This window comes from Falco biarmicus, chromosome 2 (genome assembly GCF_023638135.1).
Source record: "Falco biarmicus isolate bFalBia1 chromosome 2, bFalBia1.pri, whole genome shotgun sequence".
Lineage (NCBI taxonomy): Eukaryota > Metazoa > Chordata > Aves > Falconiformes > Falconidae > Falco > Falco biarmicus.
The window spans coordinates 98,051,139-98,067,899 of record NC_079289.1 but is presented as its reverse complement, the minus strand read 5'-3'; the positions used below and the strand labels follow the sequence as shown (position 1 = coordinate 98,067,899).

The window sequence follows — 16,761 nt, the reverse complement described above, 5'->3', positions numbered from 1 at the left end:
CTCTTTCAGTATATTCCAATTTCTGTACAGAGCGAGGTTGTACCACAAGACTGATTTCCCATGATGTAAATTACAGTTGCCTAAGACTAGAGGACTTTTAGTTTGTCCTTTTGTCACCAGCTGTTTTGTGTCTGTAAATTGCAGGTGGATCTGTCTGGAAAGTTTTCTTCTTCACTCCAAACTTCAGTCCTGAAGACTCCAATGGTTGCTATGATTCTCATGTTTGCTTCTGCCACGGAGGATTCATCACACAGCATGATCCCCCACTGCTATTTGATCTCTCCAGAGACCCTGAAGAGAAAGTCCCACTGACTCCAGAAACGGAGAGCCGTTTCTATGAAATCCTCGAGGTTGTACACCTAGCAGTAAACAACCACATGAGATCCCTGCATGCTGTCCCTGACCAGCTGTCATGGGACAACCTTCTGTGGAAGCCATGGCTCCAGCTATGCTGCTCATCTCTTCTTCAGTCTTGCTACTGTGATTATGACTCAGAGGAGAGCCTGCTGGAGGTGCATTCGGTATAAACAAGTTGCAATTCCCTTTCAGAAATGGGAACAAGAGAGTGTGGGTAGCTGACTTGAACCACTGTGGTGCTAGCCTTCAGAAGGTTTTATGTAGGAGGACGCAGAAGAGTATTTCAGTCAAGAAAATGTCCCAAGAGAAGAAGAGCAAGCACACCTTCTCTGTCTTTGTAATACAAGAATCAGTATAAAATATGTTGCCATCCTCATCCACAAATGGCTAGGCTGTAGGCACTTTCTAGATGAGATAATTTTCTAGATCTTCAGCTTGACCTTTTTCTTACACAAGGTAAAAGGAAATTTACCTATAGTTTTTGTCAATTACAACCACTAAATGCATACTTTCCAGTCCTTTTTGCTAAGGGACACCATTAGTAGGACATAGCACCAAATAATTTAAACTAGAGAGATAACAGTTGAGAGGTCCACCCGTGACTGTAATTTGGTAACTGATAGATAGGTAAAGAGCAGACCTGCAAGAGCATCGCTATGAACAAGCATCATGGATATGAAATAATAAACAGATTGCCAACGATCTAACATTGTATGTGCCATAAAAATGTAGGGAGTATGTAGTGGAAGACCATCCATCCACATTAAAATGGTGCTCCCTAGCTAGTGTCTTATTGCATGGCAACAAATTTTGTTTCAAAAAGAAACCTCTTCAAGTGCACTAATCGTGTGCTTCAGTGTGTACCATATGTGTATATATGTGTGTGTGTATAAACATATATACATATATATATATATATGCAAGCCAAATTCATACACCACCATCCCAAAAACCACAAATCCTTCAATCCCTGATACAGACACTCCCTTATTGTTACCACCCAGCTGCTAAAATGAAAGATTTGGTCCGTACTTGATAGCTGAGTTCCAAATTCACATGATACTACAAAGATACTTTTCACTCTCTACCTAGCATACCTATTCTTCCATTGATGAATGTAATGTGCATCACAAATAAATAAAATTTGGTCTTCCTTTAAATATCTTTGCCATCGTTTAAGCTCTTTCAATAGGATCTATCATTTTCTGAGAAGAAGCTTGGGCTTGAGCACTTAAAGCCAAATATAACTGTCACTGAATTCTTAGCAAGGCCTTGGGAAATCTGTAGTACTTCAGGGCTAATTTCTGTATCAGTTTTTATCTGCATCTTATTCAGGCACATTTTCTTTCCACTCTGCAGGCAGGCAAACTATATTCTTTGGCAGATTGTACCAGAGAAGAATATATCAGCAAAATACTAAAATGATTTGATGCCTGATAATAAAAGGTGACTTGTTCCTTATCAGAAAACACTAGTTAATTCCAACATTATAATGTATTATAATCCGTTTGGTGCAAAAGTGATCTGTGATGATAGTAATGCAATAGCTTCAGTCAGCCAACATTAAGATTGTGACCTGATTCTTGGGAACTATTGAAGCCTGTCCTATAAAAATATATTGTGATATATGGTATATTTCTCTGTCTGCAAAACCTAGATTTATTTGATTTTTCTGCTGCAGTTTCATTCAACATTTCATTCTCCACACTATCCAGATGCTTGTCCTGGGAAGTGCTGTACTTTTTCCTTGCAGTGCTATTTTTGATGTTTCACCTTGTGTTCATGATTGTGTATCTTAAGTATGTGCTCTGCAAGCTCTCTGTAGGTAGCAAAGTCCTGTGTATGCTGATAGTCTGTCCAGGCATTTCCCTGATAACCATTCAGGACTGTTTATACTGTACCTGAAAAGCTGTCTGGTGGCCATTCATGTGGCATAATTTGCTCTTTGCTTTATTTAGTCACTGAATGTACTACATAAACTTGGGAAGAAAGATGCCAGCAGTTTGAATGTAAATACTCTTCTAGTGATAGTGGCTGCCTCTTGACATCATGGCAGGATCCGTACATCCCAAACTTGGTTGTCACCACGTGGCCCAAGAACCCCTTGGGACATGGTGCTGGTGCCTGCGTGCCACCCCCTGCAGCAGGTAAGCAGCCCAGGCAGTGGCCATCTGCACTGAGCACCATGGTGTGGGGGTGCTCTCTCCACCTGCCGCAGCTCTGCTGCAGCTTACACAAAACTTTTCAAGCAAATACTCCTGATGAAGCATATGAGCAAGAATATGTTGTGTATTATGTGTACGGCAGTAACTCAGACAAGGTGTTTGGTGTCATTGAATCTGTTTTGTTCTGATGGTTTGCTGGGTTGTGACCTTACAGGGAGCTCAATTTATATTCTCAAGGACATCCACATCTACTTCTTTTCAACAAGAAGATGCTATGTTGCTATTAATTCTTTTCTTTCTGCAGGTGTAAAAAATGTTTGTTCTGTTAGGCAGAACAGCTGTTCCATGCTGTCTGACTGAACTATCAAAAAATGATGATTTGTCTGTTGCTCTGATTTCTTCTTGCCTGAATATAGCCTTTCCTTTGTAACCTCCTTGGCTTTTGGTGCCATCTCTCTAATCTCCTTTCTTGAAATGTCCACACCCCTCAAATACTTTTCCACCTGTTTCTTTGCCACTTAGTCCTCCTGTTTGCTTGTCATATTGATCGCTATGGCTAATTCTTCCCTAGTCAGAAAATGAAAAGTGGTCTTTGCGAGAAGATTTTACTCTTAGGGTTCCTTGACTCTGCTAATGTCCTACTTATTTAAGGGCTAGCAAGGATTAACTTTGCATTATGAAATCTAAAACATGAAAACACACCCAAGACATCCTGAATACCCTGAATAATAAGAGTTGCTTCTTGTTTGTGGCAAAAGCTTTGTATTTTCCAAAATATAATTTATTGCAGCATTTAATATTTTGACTTAAGCAGTAAAATCTGAAATCCATTTTTACAATTGTTCCTTCAAGAAAGATTCTATTAAGAATAGGGCAGTATTTTTCATACTTTATGTTAAAGCCATTCCATTTAAAGACTAAAATAAACCTTCCCTGTATTGCAAATGTATTAGACCTTTCAGTACTGTGCCTTCTGTTCTGGAGATGGCATGTCAGATCATGGTAATTAAAGTAGTCTTGTTTATCTGCAAAACAAAATGAGAAGCATTGTACACTATTTTTGTAATGGCACCACCTGATCTAATAAGGAAAAGATTTGTGTTTTCACAACAGGTTATTGAAGGGATATATGTGATTCACAATTTATTGACAAGGGATGCTCAAGGAGAACGTGCCGCTCTGGTACTTTGGCAGTAACTTTCAAGCTGCCATTTAATGAGCATTGGTATTGTAACATGGTCCCTGTTTGTGAATATGTCAGTTTAAACTGTGAGTTAAGCTTCAGAGGGAAGTGTATTCCTTTACAGTATCATTTAACTGTGTCCTAGTTTGTGACAGAGTCCCTGTAAGGGCAAGAGCAAGTCATTTAGCTCTGTTCTCAGCTCCTCCTCTGCACCCACAGAAGGATAATGGTATTTCTTTAACTGTTGACAATACTGAAAAAAACAAAAAAATGCTGTAAGTGGTAACCTGGTAAAGGTGAACTTTCTAGTCAATAAGACACCTTCTTTATAGAAGGTATGCTTTAAGAGCTGGAAAACTAGGATGTAGAAGATCCCTCTATACTAGGAAGTATAAGATACCCTTCAGGTTTGCAGATAGGTTCTGTGCTTACTGTTTAGCCCATGTGGGATCAGGGCCTGGAGGAGCGGGAACAGATGGCTAAAAAATATGCGCACTGGGGAGTCACAGAAAGATAGTCATATATTTCTAATTATATTTACTCTCTCTTTTAGTAGACATTGGAGACTACGTGGAATTACTTAAATAATATTTCTCCCCGGGGAGTGGATGTCACAGGTTCCTGGCTCTTAAAAATAGAGATGTCCTGACTTGCCTCAGATGACTGTATCAGAAAAAGAAAAAAAAAAGAAAAAGGAAATACGGGCCTCTGAAGATAGGTGTTAGCTCACTGAAATCCAACAGAAAGTTTGCAGAGAACTAAGTGAATACGGTCTGTATCCTTTACAGCTCAGTGAGGATCATCACTTGCCAGCAATAGTTGATTTCACATTGTAGTAATGTGAGATCTGGGTTCAGATGTGTGGACAATGTAAAAAATTTCGCATGAGATGTCACCTGGTATAGGAGCAAATGGAAAAAGGAAAAGAGGACAAGCATAGCTACAAAAATCCTATGTTCTAATAGAGTACATGTGTTAAAACATAGCGGGTTTTGACTTACATTAGGACATGATAGTTTTGTGCGTAAGACAGACCTTTTCATCTTCTCTGTCATTTACCTTTCCTGTGGCATTGTGTTGTGGTTTAACCCCGGCTGGTAGCCAAGCCCCATGCAGCCACTCACTCACTCCCCCTCACCCAGAGGGACGGGGAGGAGAATCGGAAAGGAATGTAAAACTCGAGGGTTGATTTAAGAACAATTTTAATAGGTAAAGCAAAAGCCACACATGCAAGCAAAGCAAAACAAGGAATTAATTCTCTGCATCCCATGGGCAGACAGGTGTTCAGCCATCTCCAGCAAAGCCGGGCTCCATCACCCTCAATAGTTACTTGGGAAGACAAACACCATAATGTTGATGTCCTCCCCTTCCTTATTCTTCCCCCAGTTTATATACTCAGCGTGACATCATATGGTATGGAATACCTCTTTGCCCAGTTCAGGTCACCTGTCCTGGCTGTGTCCCCTCCCAATTCCCCGTGCCCCTCCAGCCCTCTCGCTGGCAGGGCCCAAGGAACGGAAAAGTCCTTGACTTCGTATAACCATCATCCAGCAACAACTAAAACCATCAGCGTGCTATAACATTGTTCTCACACCAGATCCAAAACACAGCACTGCACCAGCTGCTAGGAAGAAAATTAACAGCTGAAAACAGGACACGTTGCCTGTGCAGCATCTGAAATATGCTCTGAGAAGCTCATTTTTAGTCAGAGCCCACCCTGCCCAGGTCACTGCAAGCAGAGCGGCTGCTGTGTGGGCAGGAGGAAAGGCTGGCACAGCCACACTCTGCACTATGAACCACCAGGGAGCAAAAGGATTCTGGAGGTTATCTCCAACCTGAAGACAGAGGCTTAAGAATTGCTGGTTCCTCTGGGTCTGTCAGGGACTGCAGGTGACCAGGAGGAATGAGGTCACCTCTGCGGCCAGCTGGGCTGCAGTGTATTCTGCAGCAGTATCCTTCAGTGTCAGGCTGTCAGATGGAAATTTGCTGGGGCCCCACAGGATGCAGGACCCCTTGTCTCTGAGTAAAACAGCAAGGAGGCTACTCCTGAATCGTTATTCAGTAGGTGACAGATCATAATCTGAAGCTCTGGGTCTAAGACAGCAACAGTCATGCATTTTGTTCTCTGGAAGACCAGAAGACCTGAGCAAGGCTCTAGAGACTCCCAGTTTTACAGGCTGCTAAAACTGGAAATAATTCAAGGAGTCCTGGAAACACCCTGATAGATTATATGGCTTTTCCAAAATTTTTTGGTATTCTTGGTAGCTTCTATTTACAATAAGAATCTGCCTAAACCTTCATCTATACAGCAAACGGTGTTGCAAATTGCTTCTAAGACTACCCACAATGGCTTTAACTTACTAGTTCAGTACTGAGAAAAGTTAGCTTGTGCCAGCAAAAGGTTCAGCAACTGAAGGTTTCTTACACATATGGGAAGATGCTGAATTCCAGACTCCCACTGAAGCTTGCACTATGCTGGCTGGTAAGATAAAAACTGGCTTGATTATCCTCACATCTCTAATTGTACCATCAAAGTTATGAAACATTGCAGACCTCGCAGGATGTGGTTTATAGTTTTTGCAATGCTTATACAACATCTCCTGAATACTTAAAAAACATTCCTATAATATAAATCATACTAGATTCACTATGTTGATTAATGTTAGTCTTACCTATAAAACAATGGTGCCACATGTATTTTCCTCCAAAAAGAAAACTATATTTGAAGAAAATAGATTCAGCATATATGGTCAGCTCAGTTACAAAAAGCCCTCCAACACTGTTTATTCTACAGTTATCTAATAATAAAGCCTTTTTATGCAGATAATATTTTATTCTATCTGATTTATGTGAAAAATACTGGGAAACAGTTGAAATTATAAGGCAGAGGTCTTCATTGTGTCACTTATTTTAAGAGAATTTGATATGAAGTTGCTTTGGGTAGCAATATTTGTTACAAAAGATTAGACAGAAAGCATCTCAAAAGCCTTATGGACTGGAGCTGGGCTGCAAGGGAGTAACTTAATATGGTCTTCATTGCTCACAAAATGGAAAACCAAGCTATAAAGAAAAAAACCCCACAACTTTCAAAATGGTTTGCCTGTGCTGATAGTGATAAAAAGAACAGTAGAAGTTTGTACCATGTGTGAGATCGTCTTTCATTTTTTCCTCATTTTCATCTTCTATGTTATACCTCCTTCTGCCAAACAGACAAAATATTCAGGTTTAGGAAAATGCGCTGATTGATTTGTAATTCAACCCTGCCTGGTCATATGTAATGTACTGGGAAGTAATGGATTAATGCCACTGTCTGGATAACTGTTTAAGCTCCAGGAAGATTATTAGAATAGGAATTTTAGATCCTAACACCTCCCTGTCCAATGCACATGAAAAGCACAGTCATCCAGTGACATGTCATTACTCACAAAGCTTTTAAAGAGCATATTATTCTGCAAAAAGAGCTGCTTCTTGCCCCATCCTTCTCCCCTATGATACTTACTGAAAATAAAGGGAAGTCCTCTCTGATACTACGATTTATGCTACTGAATGACAGCCTTCTTTGATTATCTTTCAACAAAATTCAGTCACAAGAGGCCATCCCTAGCAGCTAGATGGCATTCTGCCCTTTCTGGAAATTAATGATAAAAGTCTTTTGCTAGAGCTCAGGCAGCTGTATTAATGTGCACTAAATGAATGCTGCAGACACTTAGTTTTGCCCATCAGTTTTTAAGCACTCAGTAACAGACTGTGTAGGGGGATGTCATCTTCACATTTTAAACCTGTGCTCAATTTCAGGTATTTCTTCTATGTCTCCTTTCTGGTCTCCAGACCTATGTTGGAGAATGTAATTTCAATTTTAAAAGTTGGCTTGTCAGATTTACTAAGACTGTTTTATGAAAATGTGAACACTTTCTTTGCATGAAAGGTTTTTACACCATGAGATGAATCAAGGTGATTAGCCATTGAAATCCAGACTGCGGCCTCCACAGATTAATGCCAGGTTCTGGATCTTAATGGATGATCACCTTGGTCTAATGGTATAACAACCTCTTTTCATGCAAGAAACAATCTACATCCACAAAACTGTCTTTGATAAACCTGTAGAAAGGCAGCAATGTTGCAGGACTCTCTCAAAGAATTGTATCTGATTAAGCCAAAGTTCCTCTTATGTCTTGATAGCAATGCAGGCCAGAGGAGAATTTTTGCTGTTCATTGAAATGTTGCCACTAGTAAATCTCTGTTGATCCAAGACTTGTAAGGCACCAACCATCTAACAAGCTGTAGCTTAAATTTTCAGTCAATTGATTCTCAGGGTCCTGAACCTTCAGTTTTCTTGAAAGGACCCTGTGTAGTTACACTAGACTGACAAAGCCAAAGGAATACATAGGGAGGAAAAGGGTAGAATAAGGAAGCCCTTTACGGGACTCAGAATATATTTGCAGACTGGGGCCTTGGACTTGCTTTCCATCTTCTGACACCAGATGTGGCCCCAGCCATGCTCTCTCTCATTGCATACTGGCTGGCCTTGCTCTGCTAGAGGAGAAGGTACAGAGTCCATGCACCGAATGGGCATGGACAACCACAGATGGTGCATAATTTAGTTAGTTAGTTATTAAGAAGACTGTGAAGTTCATCAGAGCATGCATCTACAAGCCAGTTTAGAGGAGGCAAAAATGTTAATAAGAGGTTGAGAGATGAAATTAAGATCTAGGAAAGTGCACAGGCTGGGAATGAAAAAAATCACTCCTCATCTTCTGGTTGAAACTGTGCCACTGAGTAGTAAACAATTACAAATGCAGGGAATCAGGAAGAGGGTAATATTCCCTAGCGGTAAGGGCACTTACCTGGGTTGTGATGACAGCTTTGCTATGAAACTTCAGGACTGATTAAGTATTTTTAATCACAAGGTACGCAGATTGCCTCTGGAGCAGAGAGGGCCATAACTTAAGGCTACAAAGTCACTTTCTGTCACTATTATTTGCTCTCTGACCCAGTGAATCTAGGAGTCTTTCCTGAAGAGTGACAAAGCTTGAACAGAAAGGGTGGAAAGTGCCCTTCTCCTTGCCCACCCTCTTCTCACACCCAGCTAGCTGCTTAGAGATGCTTTGTTTAAACTGCATGTCCTACCTAAAAAAAAGAAGGCTCGAAAGAATTATCTGTTGTCTTTGATCCCAGAGTTTGAATGAAAAATGTGCTTGTGCAGGAAGAACCTCATTCTTGGGTTGCCAGGAGTGCTCTGAAAGTAGGATCAGAGTCCTTTAGATGTTGTAGGGAGGATGTATTCCCTGGCTCCAGAAGGATTTAGAAATCGCTGCAGGTAGAAGCGTAGTTATACGTCTGAGATTTATCTTATTGAATTTCATACATCTACAATGAGGGAGAGTCTAGAGCTGAGCTCTCCTCCATTTCTACCTAGGAGAGAGAAAAACGAGATGTGTCCAGCCTAGCCTGTATAGCTTTGTGAAGATTGTAGCAGTAATGCCTAAGACCAATTTTTTTTTTTTTTTTTTTGCTTTTTCATAGATTAAAAAAAAAAGAAAGACATAGGATAACTAGTATAAACAGCATACATTTCAAGGCATCTTCATTTAGGGAGTTAAATCTCATTTCTGTCTCCTGGAATCTTTAAAATCTTTTTTAAAAAGTGAGGCATGTATGAAATTTAAATGCTCTCAACAAGTACCCAAATGGAGATTTTCACAAGCAGAATCTTGCAACTAAATGCCTAAGCTTCACTTAAAGCACTTTTTGAAATGCTAAGCTTCTTTGTCTACCTGTTTGTTCGCTTTTTTTTTGGCTCTGACCTTTAGTTCTTTTTGCCTCTACCATGCTCTGAAAATCAGTGCAGAAATATCTTATTGAAAGTATTTAAAAGAAGTATCATCATTATACAGGTCAAACAATTTGGTTTTAAGGTCATATTAATAATTTCATATGCCAACATTTTAATTATTTTTCTGGGGTGAGATATTTCAATTAGAATAGAGTTTTGCCAACAGTAAATTAAGATCTTTTCCAATTTACATTTTCTGTTAACTTCAATTATGATTGTGTTGAAAGAACTTGACTCAAAGAATACTGCTCAACTTCTGGAAAAAAGTCATGACATTTAATATACAACTGTCAATCTTTATTCTAGTGAATGTTCACCTGCCATGTTAGAAAGTTTACATTGTTATATGCATATCATACATTTTCCATCTTCTTCTCTCTTCAGAAATAATTCTTAGCCAAGCAAACAAATAGACTTCTCTGAATTATGCATGAAAAATTATTTTAGGGTTCCATCTGCTAAGCATTTTTACAGTTTGTTTCTTAAGTTAAAAATGTTTACCCTGCATTACATTGGGTATAAGACTAGTTGCAGCACCTTAATGGATTTTATTTTTTAATATTCTGTATTATCACATGACTAGGTACATTTCTAGTAAGAATATGAGCAGAAAGATCCTTCAGCAAGGCATTTGAACACAGGCTTGCACTTGAGGTGTCATCATCATCCCACTTTGTTCAGGAACTTTGCAGAGTGAGACCCTTCACCAACAGAAGATACACAGACTGAGTCATATACACTATTTTACTTTTTAAAACAAACAAACAAACAAACAAATATATATGTTTTAAATGCCAGGTGTTTCCAACCTTTTCCATTCTATAATTTCAGGCTGTATCCATCAGATATGTGTAAGCTTGCCTCCACTCTTGCTCTTTGTTGGAAATATAATGCAAGCTACTATTTTTTTCTGAGTTCAGCAACCAATTACTTCTGTTACTAGGATACTGTTTACCATAAAGATCATGATGTAGAATGTACTGGCTAAAAAAGACAATAAAAAACTAACAGAACAATGAAAAGCCTTCAGAGGGGATAAATCCAAAGGCACTGAGGGTCAACTTCTGTACAGCTATATGGGCCACAAGAAGCAACACAGAACTTGTTAGATTCCACTGTTAAAAACAGAGAACAAAACATATTTTAAAGAGACATGAAAGAAGCATTTTTCAGAGGGAGTTAGAAATGAGCTAAGCCCAGCATTAACTACCATCACATTGGTTTATGGCTCCATAGAAATAAAATGCTGTTGGCAGGACAGGAAATAACCCAAAAAAACCCTGGATAAAAGCATGAAGTATATGAATCATCAATTAATCAGAGAAGGACAGCGGGGTGGGGGGTGGGTGAGGAAACAAAATATTTGCCAGCTCCACTGACCTTCATAAGCAAATCAGAGAGGAAAATATGAAATTAAAAAATCTAGACCAGAATGAGAAAGCACATTTACAATTATCTCTGTGGGTGGTCCTTTAGAGACAAACATTTCTCATTTAAATAAGTAAGGAAAGGCAGATGCCTGGCTTATCCTATAATCTCATACTTGGATCACAAAACAACTGTTTAATTTAGACACCTATGAAGCACTATTATCGGGTGTACGGTGGAGGAAGTCCTTCTAAATGCCTATTTTTTGTATGTATATTTAAGGCAGAAATGTAGAGATATCTTTGAAGATTTCTAGAGGAAGGTCATATTTGTGTTAATTGTAGGCAAAGAAATTAAACACACAGGTTTCCCCCTCCACATGTACTAAAACAGAAGTTCTCAAGGCTAATTTTAGAGGAAGAAGCAATCCAGAAGTAGTGGTTTTGAAGTTGTTGGAGATATGTGACAGGATATCCTCCATTGTTATCACCAGAGTTTATGGTAAGCATTTTCTTATTCCCTGAACAAGATAATAATAATATCAAATAATAAAAAAATAAATTTTTAAGTGTGATTTCACCAGACTATTTTGGTCAATGTTACAATAGGCCAAATAATTAGGTGACAAAATAAATATTGCATCAGATAAAACATATTAATTTAAGAAATATGATGACTGGCTGTAGAGATTAAGAAATTATTTCACCTACATTCAAAAACATTTTATATTTGGACGAGTTTTTATTTTCATTTGCTTCTATTTTACTGAATGAAAGATATTAACAGGAACCAACTTAGACTTGTTGGACTAAATGCTCTGATCCTGGACTGAAAATGTAACATGTACATATGTTTCTAATTTTGTCTAAAAGACATCTGTGCTTAGGGACATGTAAGTTTGTTTTGGTTAGAATCACTAAGTAAATGTGCATTCTCATTTCTTTCCCCAATTTAACTCTGCTCTTTAATTCCATTACAGTGTAACAACATGATCCTAGGTACTGTCAAATAACATGTCAAATGTAATGCCAAATAAAATATTAATAATTACTACTACTAAAAAATAAAATTATAAAGTCTCTTAAAATGCAGCTTCTAAAAGGAATAGGGAATAACATTGCTTAGCAGCATAAATTAACCCTTGTTCAATTCTGTGCTGACAAGGTTAAACTGCAAACAAGCAGCTGGGTAAGCTCAGTAAAAAAGCTTATTCTATCTGTATTAGCTACACTGAAATCTGAAGTGCAGTCCTATCCAAAACTGAAGTAATTTGTCATTAGCAAAATATCTGATTCAAACTTATAGCACACACTTTGCTTTTTGCATGAATACTATAAGCATGCATTTCCCCACGCATTTGTATGAATTATTTGCACTATCTTTACTATAAAGAACAGAAAATATAGCAAGATACAATATAAACAAGAAACAATATATCCAAAGGATGATGATACAGATTTCCCCTGATGGAAAGGACAGATAACTGTCTAAATGGTCTGTGATCCAGATTGCTTGTTTCTGTTTCTAGCAATTTCTAATTTGCAGAAGAAAATTACCAAGGGATCTTCCAGAAAACAAGAAGATAATGAGATATTTCTAAAGATTTTAGTGTATGAATATTTTTGGAACGTAAAATAATGGAAAAATATTCAGAGCTGAAGCAGCAGACTCTCCATTCTTATGCATTAACAATTGTCTTAACAAAAGTAACATTTACATGTCAACATTCATTAGAAAATTCAAAGCGTATTAATATATTTAAGGACTGTCATACTATGAATCCTACCCAATGTAACTGCTTGTGAGGAGAGATAATTTGCAATTTTTCGTGGACTATCTAAAAGTTCCACTAATCACCTCAGATGAAAATCATGCCTAGTGGTTGCAGAAAACAAGTATGGTTCCTTTATCCATATTTCAATATTCACTTACATTTGGGCTTGTGTAATTGAAATTAATTGGAATAAATGGTGTCAAATAATTAAGAAGGCAGTAACCTGTTTTCAGTTAAATAATTTCAGTTTCACGGCAATGTCTGTCTTTATTTTTCCTCTATTTTTTCCATGTTTTTGTCCTCTTTATGCCATTGCAATTTTACTCATTTTCATCAACAAGAAGCAGTGTTTTTTTAAAAAGGGATGAACACTGTTTCCAGCTTTAAGAAGGGATTAACAGGAGATATTCAGGGAAGTGGGGGAATGAGGTTCAGTAGTAATGTTTAGTCACTGCCTCTAAAGATACACCCATGCAATTAAGTGAATCTGCACCTAAGCCCCCTTAACTGGTGGACAACTCTAATAAAACAAACACCCTTAAATAATTTTAATTTTATATAAACCTCCCCTCGTCTCGTCTCCTCTCCTCTCCTCTCCCCTCCCATCCCCTCCCCTCCCCTCCTCCTCCTCCCCTCCTCTCCCCTTGCCTTTTTTTTCCAAGTATGCTTTAATCAGGTGAAGTACTGCTAAACTCACAGCTGAATAGTGATACTGATTGATTTTAAATCTTTCACTGTACTGACATTCCTCTACAAATATCTCCCAGACCTAAGAGAGGGAAGGTAAGAAAGCTAAGGTGGAGACAGAAAAGGGCCTATGTGCAGCAGAGGGGGTTGGACAGCCATCACTAGAGAGATCACACATAAGATGAGCGAGGACAAGACCTACCAGCTTGTGTTGGAGGTGAGGGGAAAAAAGACTTGAAGGTATGATCAAAACATCAGAACAAAATAGCAAATACACCAGAGAAGCAAAGTCATAGTATCAACAAGGATACTCTTTTCACCAAACTAGAAAGCAGAGTAATATCTCAGCCCTAAAACATAAAGTGAACATTTCCATCAGTCCTTTGAGTGCCACTTTTTAATAAATAGACTTGGACTACATGGTTTCCCTGGCTACTCAGGCTTTTTATCATTCAAGGGTATACGATGAAAATATATAGTGGTTCATGATGACTACATTCAATGAGAGCCACTAAACACTAAACAGTAAAAATTTTGGAGGAAAGGCTCTAAAGCTTTCCATACAACAAGGATTGTCTAATGTATTTAAACTAATTTATTATTAGGACCCCTTTGAAAGCAGGTACTGAATCCATTGTGTGATATTGTCTGTTCAACTACATTGTCTGTTCTCATCTTTTTCTCAGTCTCCTAGTATCAGCAAGATTAAATAATACTGACAGTTAAAAAGCCTTGGTTTAACTTGCATAAGATGTATCTGGAGATCCATGCCAGACTTGAGTTCATTTAAAATGTTGCTTGACAACCTGATCCTTTGAACTCAATCTGTACTTGATCCTGCACCTCTATGTTGCCATGGCTCCCAGATAAAATAATGCAACTATTTTACCCTAAAGGCACACCAATAACTAACATATTGCAAAGAGGTCTCCTTGGTTGCGCTTTCAGTTCTGGAATACACAAATTCTCTTCATGCACAAGCATGCACATCATTAAGTTTCCTTTATAAACCTTCAGAATATCCTTTGGAAAATAAAAAAAAAAGTAAAAAAAAAGTAAAAAAAAAGTAAAAGGATATAACTTGAATCTCTAAAACTCCATTAAAATGATTGTTATGATCTCTACCCCGTTAACCTTTATGATCTCATTTTCCACAGCTCCTGTTAAACTGCTTCCTGCAAAGTGCCAGAACAGGTGACATTGACAATATGTTCTTCATTTTACCCAGGGTATCAATGGGTAAAAATGATTCTAATAAGTCTTCATCAATAATTATGATCCCCTAAGAAAACACTGCACCTATCTTTCTGTAAGATATAAGAATATAAGACAGAAGATATAAGAATAGTAAAGTGCACACCACTGTCACACAGAACAAAGTGCTTTTTGGAATATCATAAACAAAATGCAACATAAAATAAAAATACATGTTCTGTGTGAGGAATCTAGGAACATAAATGGATTCTTAATGCAAGTAGTTTTTCTTCACAGAAGAAAAGGGAAATTAAAGTGCAGCAGAAAAACATTTTTCTATGAAAGTCTGGAGCTGCAGGATGCAATTGAAAGCTTTGAAATGCTGTGTAGTACTTGTAAAGTCATGATTACTAGTTATAGAATACATATATTTTAAATTATTTTTCAAATGTTTACCACACTAGTTTAGATGCAAACTGTGAGATTTGTAGTCATAGCGGCAAACATTTCCCAACAATCACAACGTTTCCAAAGAATGATCTGTAGTGAAACTGAATATTCATATAAAGGTGGGCAAAATATGTATATGGTACTAGGGGGTCACATTGACTTGGTGAATTTTGTTTTTATTATGAAACATTTAGTTGTGTAATTATAGAGGAGAACAAGATGAAACAAGACTGGTTGGATTTTTTTTATAAACATGAAATATTTTGACAATATTTTTTTTCTTGAGCTATTCCTTTTCCTTTTTCTTCCTTTTGCCTTCTCCTCCCTCTTTCTTGTGGAGAGATTTGCTTTTAAGTTTATGCAAATATTGACAGTTTTTTCCTTCTCTTTCCTTTTTTGAGGCAAACATGAACATATTTTAATGAAAACTTTAAATTTTGACAAAAAAAGCTGTTTTCCATTAGTGGAAAAATTAAGAACAATTTTGCTGGTAAGTCAGCGTTGTCATTCCCCTGTTTTCTGAAAGGCACTGCTCTTGTATGTCTGATGCCTACAATCAAGGATATGAATCCATATACCAATTCATAAGTAGAAGGGGATTATTTTTCAAATACTATGTACTCCCAGCTATCTGTGACTTAAATCTGAGAGCTAGATGTGATATGTTGTGCTACCAGATATAACATTTTTTGGTAATGCAACATTGCTTACAAAGACATTTCTCAATAGATTTAGATTTTTCTTTTCCAAGGAATACAAAGTTTTGCCTCAACTAAAAGGGTGAGGGTTTTTTGTGATATTTATTGCTGCTCTGTAAGTATTCTCTGCCCTCTGCCCCTGTGGAACCTGCCCTTTTTAAAAAGTCTTTGAAGCTTACATTATTTTGGTGTTCAAGACACTTTATCGTTTCAGTCAACATTTCAGTAGGGCACTCTGTTACTGCCAGAGCACAGATAGGTCCCATTCAGCTCAATGTTAGATAACAGATTCTTGAATGAGATTACAGAAGCAGAGCAAAACCATACAGCTAAGAAATTAGTCTCTATCATATGTAGTACTTTTACCACATCCATATCTTTGAATTTATAGGGTGTGCAATGGCCTCTCACGTAAAAGGTGCAAGATAACAAACAACGGTATTCTTCATCCTGGAGAAGTTCATCAGATATAGTACTGAATCCTAATGATGAGAAAGAAGGGACTGTGGTGGAAGTTTTTGCTTGGTTTTCTGATGTTTTTTCTGCATCTTGGAATGCAAGTCCTTTGGCTATAATACTGAAACAATAAAGATGAAGTTCCTAATTGAACTGTAACTATTCTGCATTCGTATGACACACCTGATCATGTAAAGAACTTCTGAAATTCAGTTGTTCATCAGTCTAAATTCCTTGCATTCACTTCATTCTAATTTTTGTATTTTGTCTGTTGATATTGTTTGAAAGAGTTTATTATGTGTAATCCATGCCCCACATCAATACTGGTATATTTAGCATGTATCTTCCATCTTGTGACGCAAGTGCTCTGACTCTCCTACCTCCTCACCACAAGCTTGTTTGACATTAGTCAAGCCACCATGACATACCACTTAATTTTTTGCCATTAATTCAGACCTGATGCACAGGATCCCCTCTGTATAAATGCAGCAGTAGGAGCTCTGGAACTGCCAACCCCAGCACAAGGGTTTCCCCAAAACAAGAGATCCTTTCTCAACCCAGCCATAAAGGCTTAAAAAAAATAAATAGACAAGATA

The 16,761-nt window shown here is 37.8% G+C and overlaps 1 protein-coding gene across 12 annotated transcripts in view; it reads left to right on the top strand.

The window, feature by feature from the left end:
* STS (steroid sulfatase) overlaps nucleotides 1-16,761 on the top strand; it is a 135,646-nt gene that overhangs the window by 116,735 nt on the left and 2,150 nt on the right. For 11 of the 12 annotated variants that reach the window (XM_056329944.1, XM_056329939.1, XM_056329940.1 and 8 more), the window contains one exon: nucleotides 145-4,404. The exons of the other annotated variant lie outside the window; for it this stretch is intronic. In XM_056329944.1, the coding sequence (XP_056185919.1) occupies nucleotides 145-527 (383 nt within the window). In that variant the 3' untranslated portion in view covers nucleotides 528-4,404. Of the gene's footprint in view, nucleotides 1-144; nucleotides 4,405-16,761 lie in introns of those variants that run through there. 12 annotated transcript variants of the gene reach the window in all.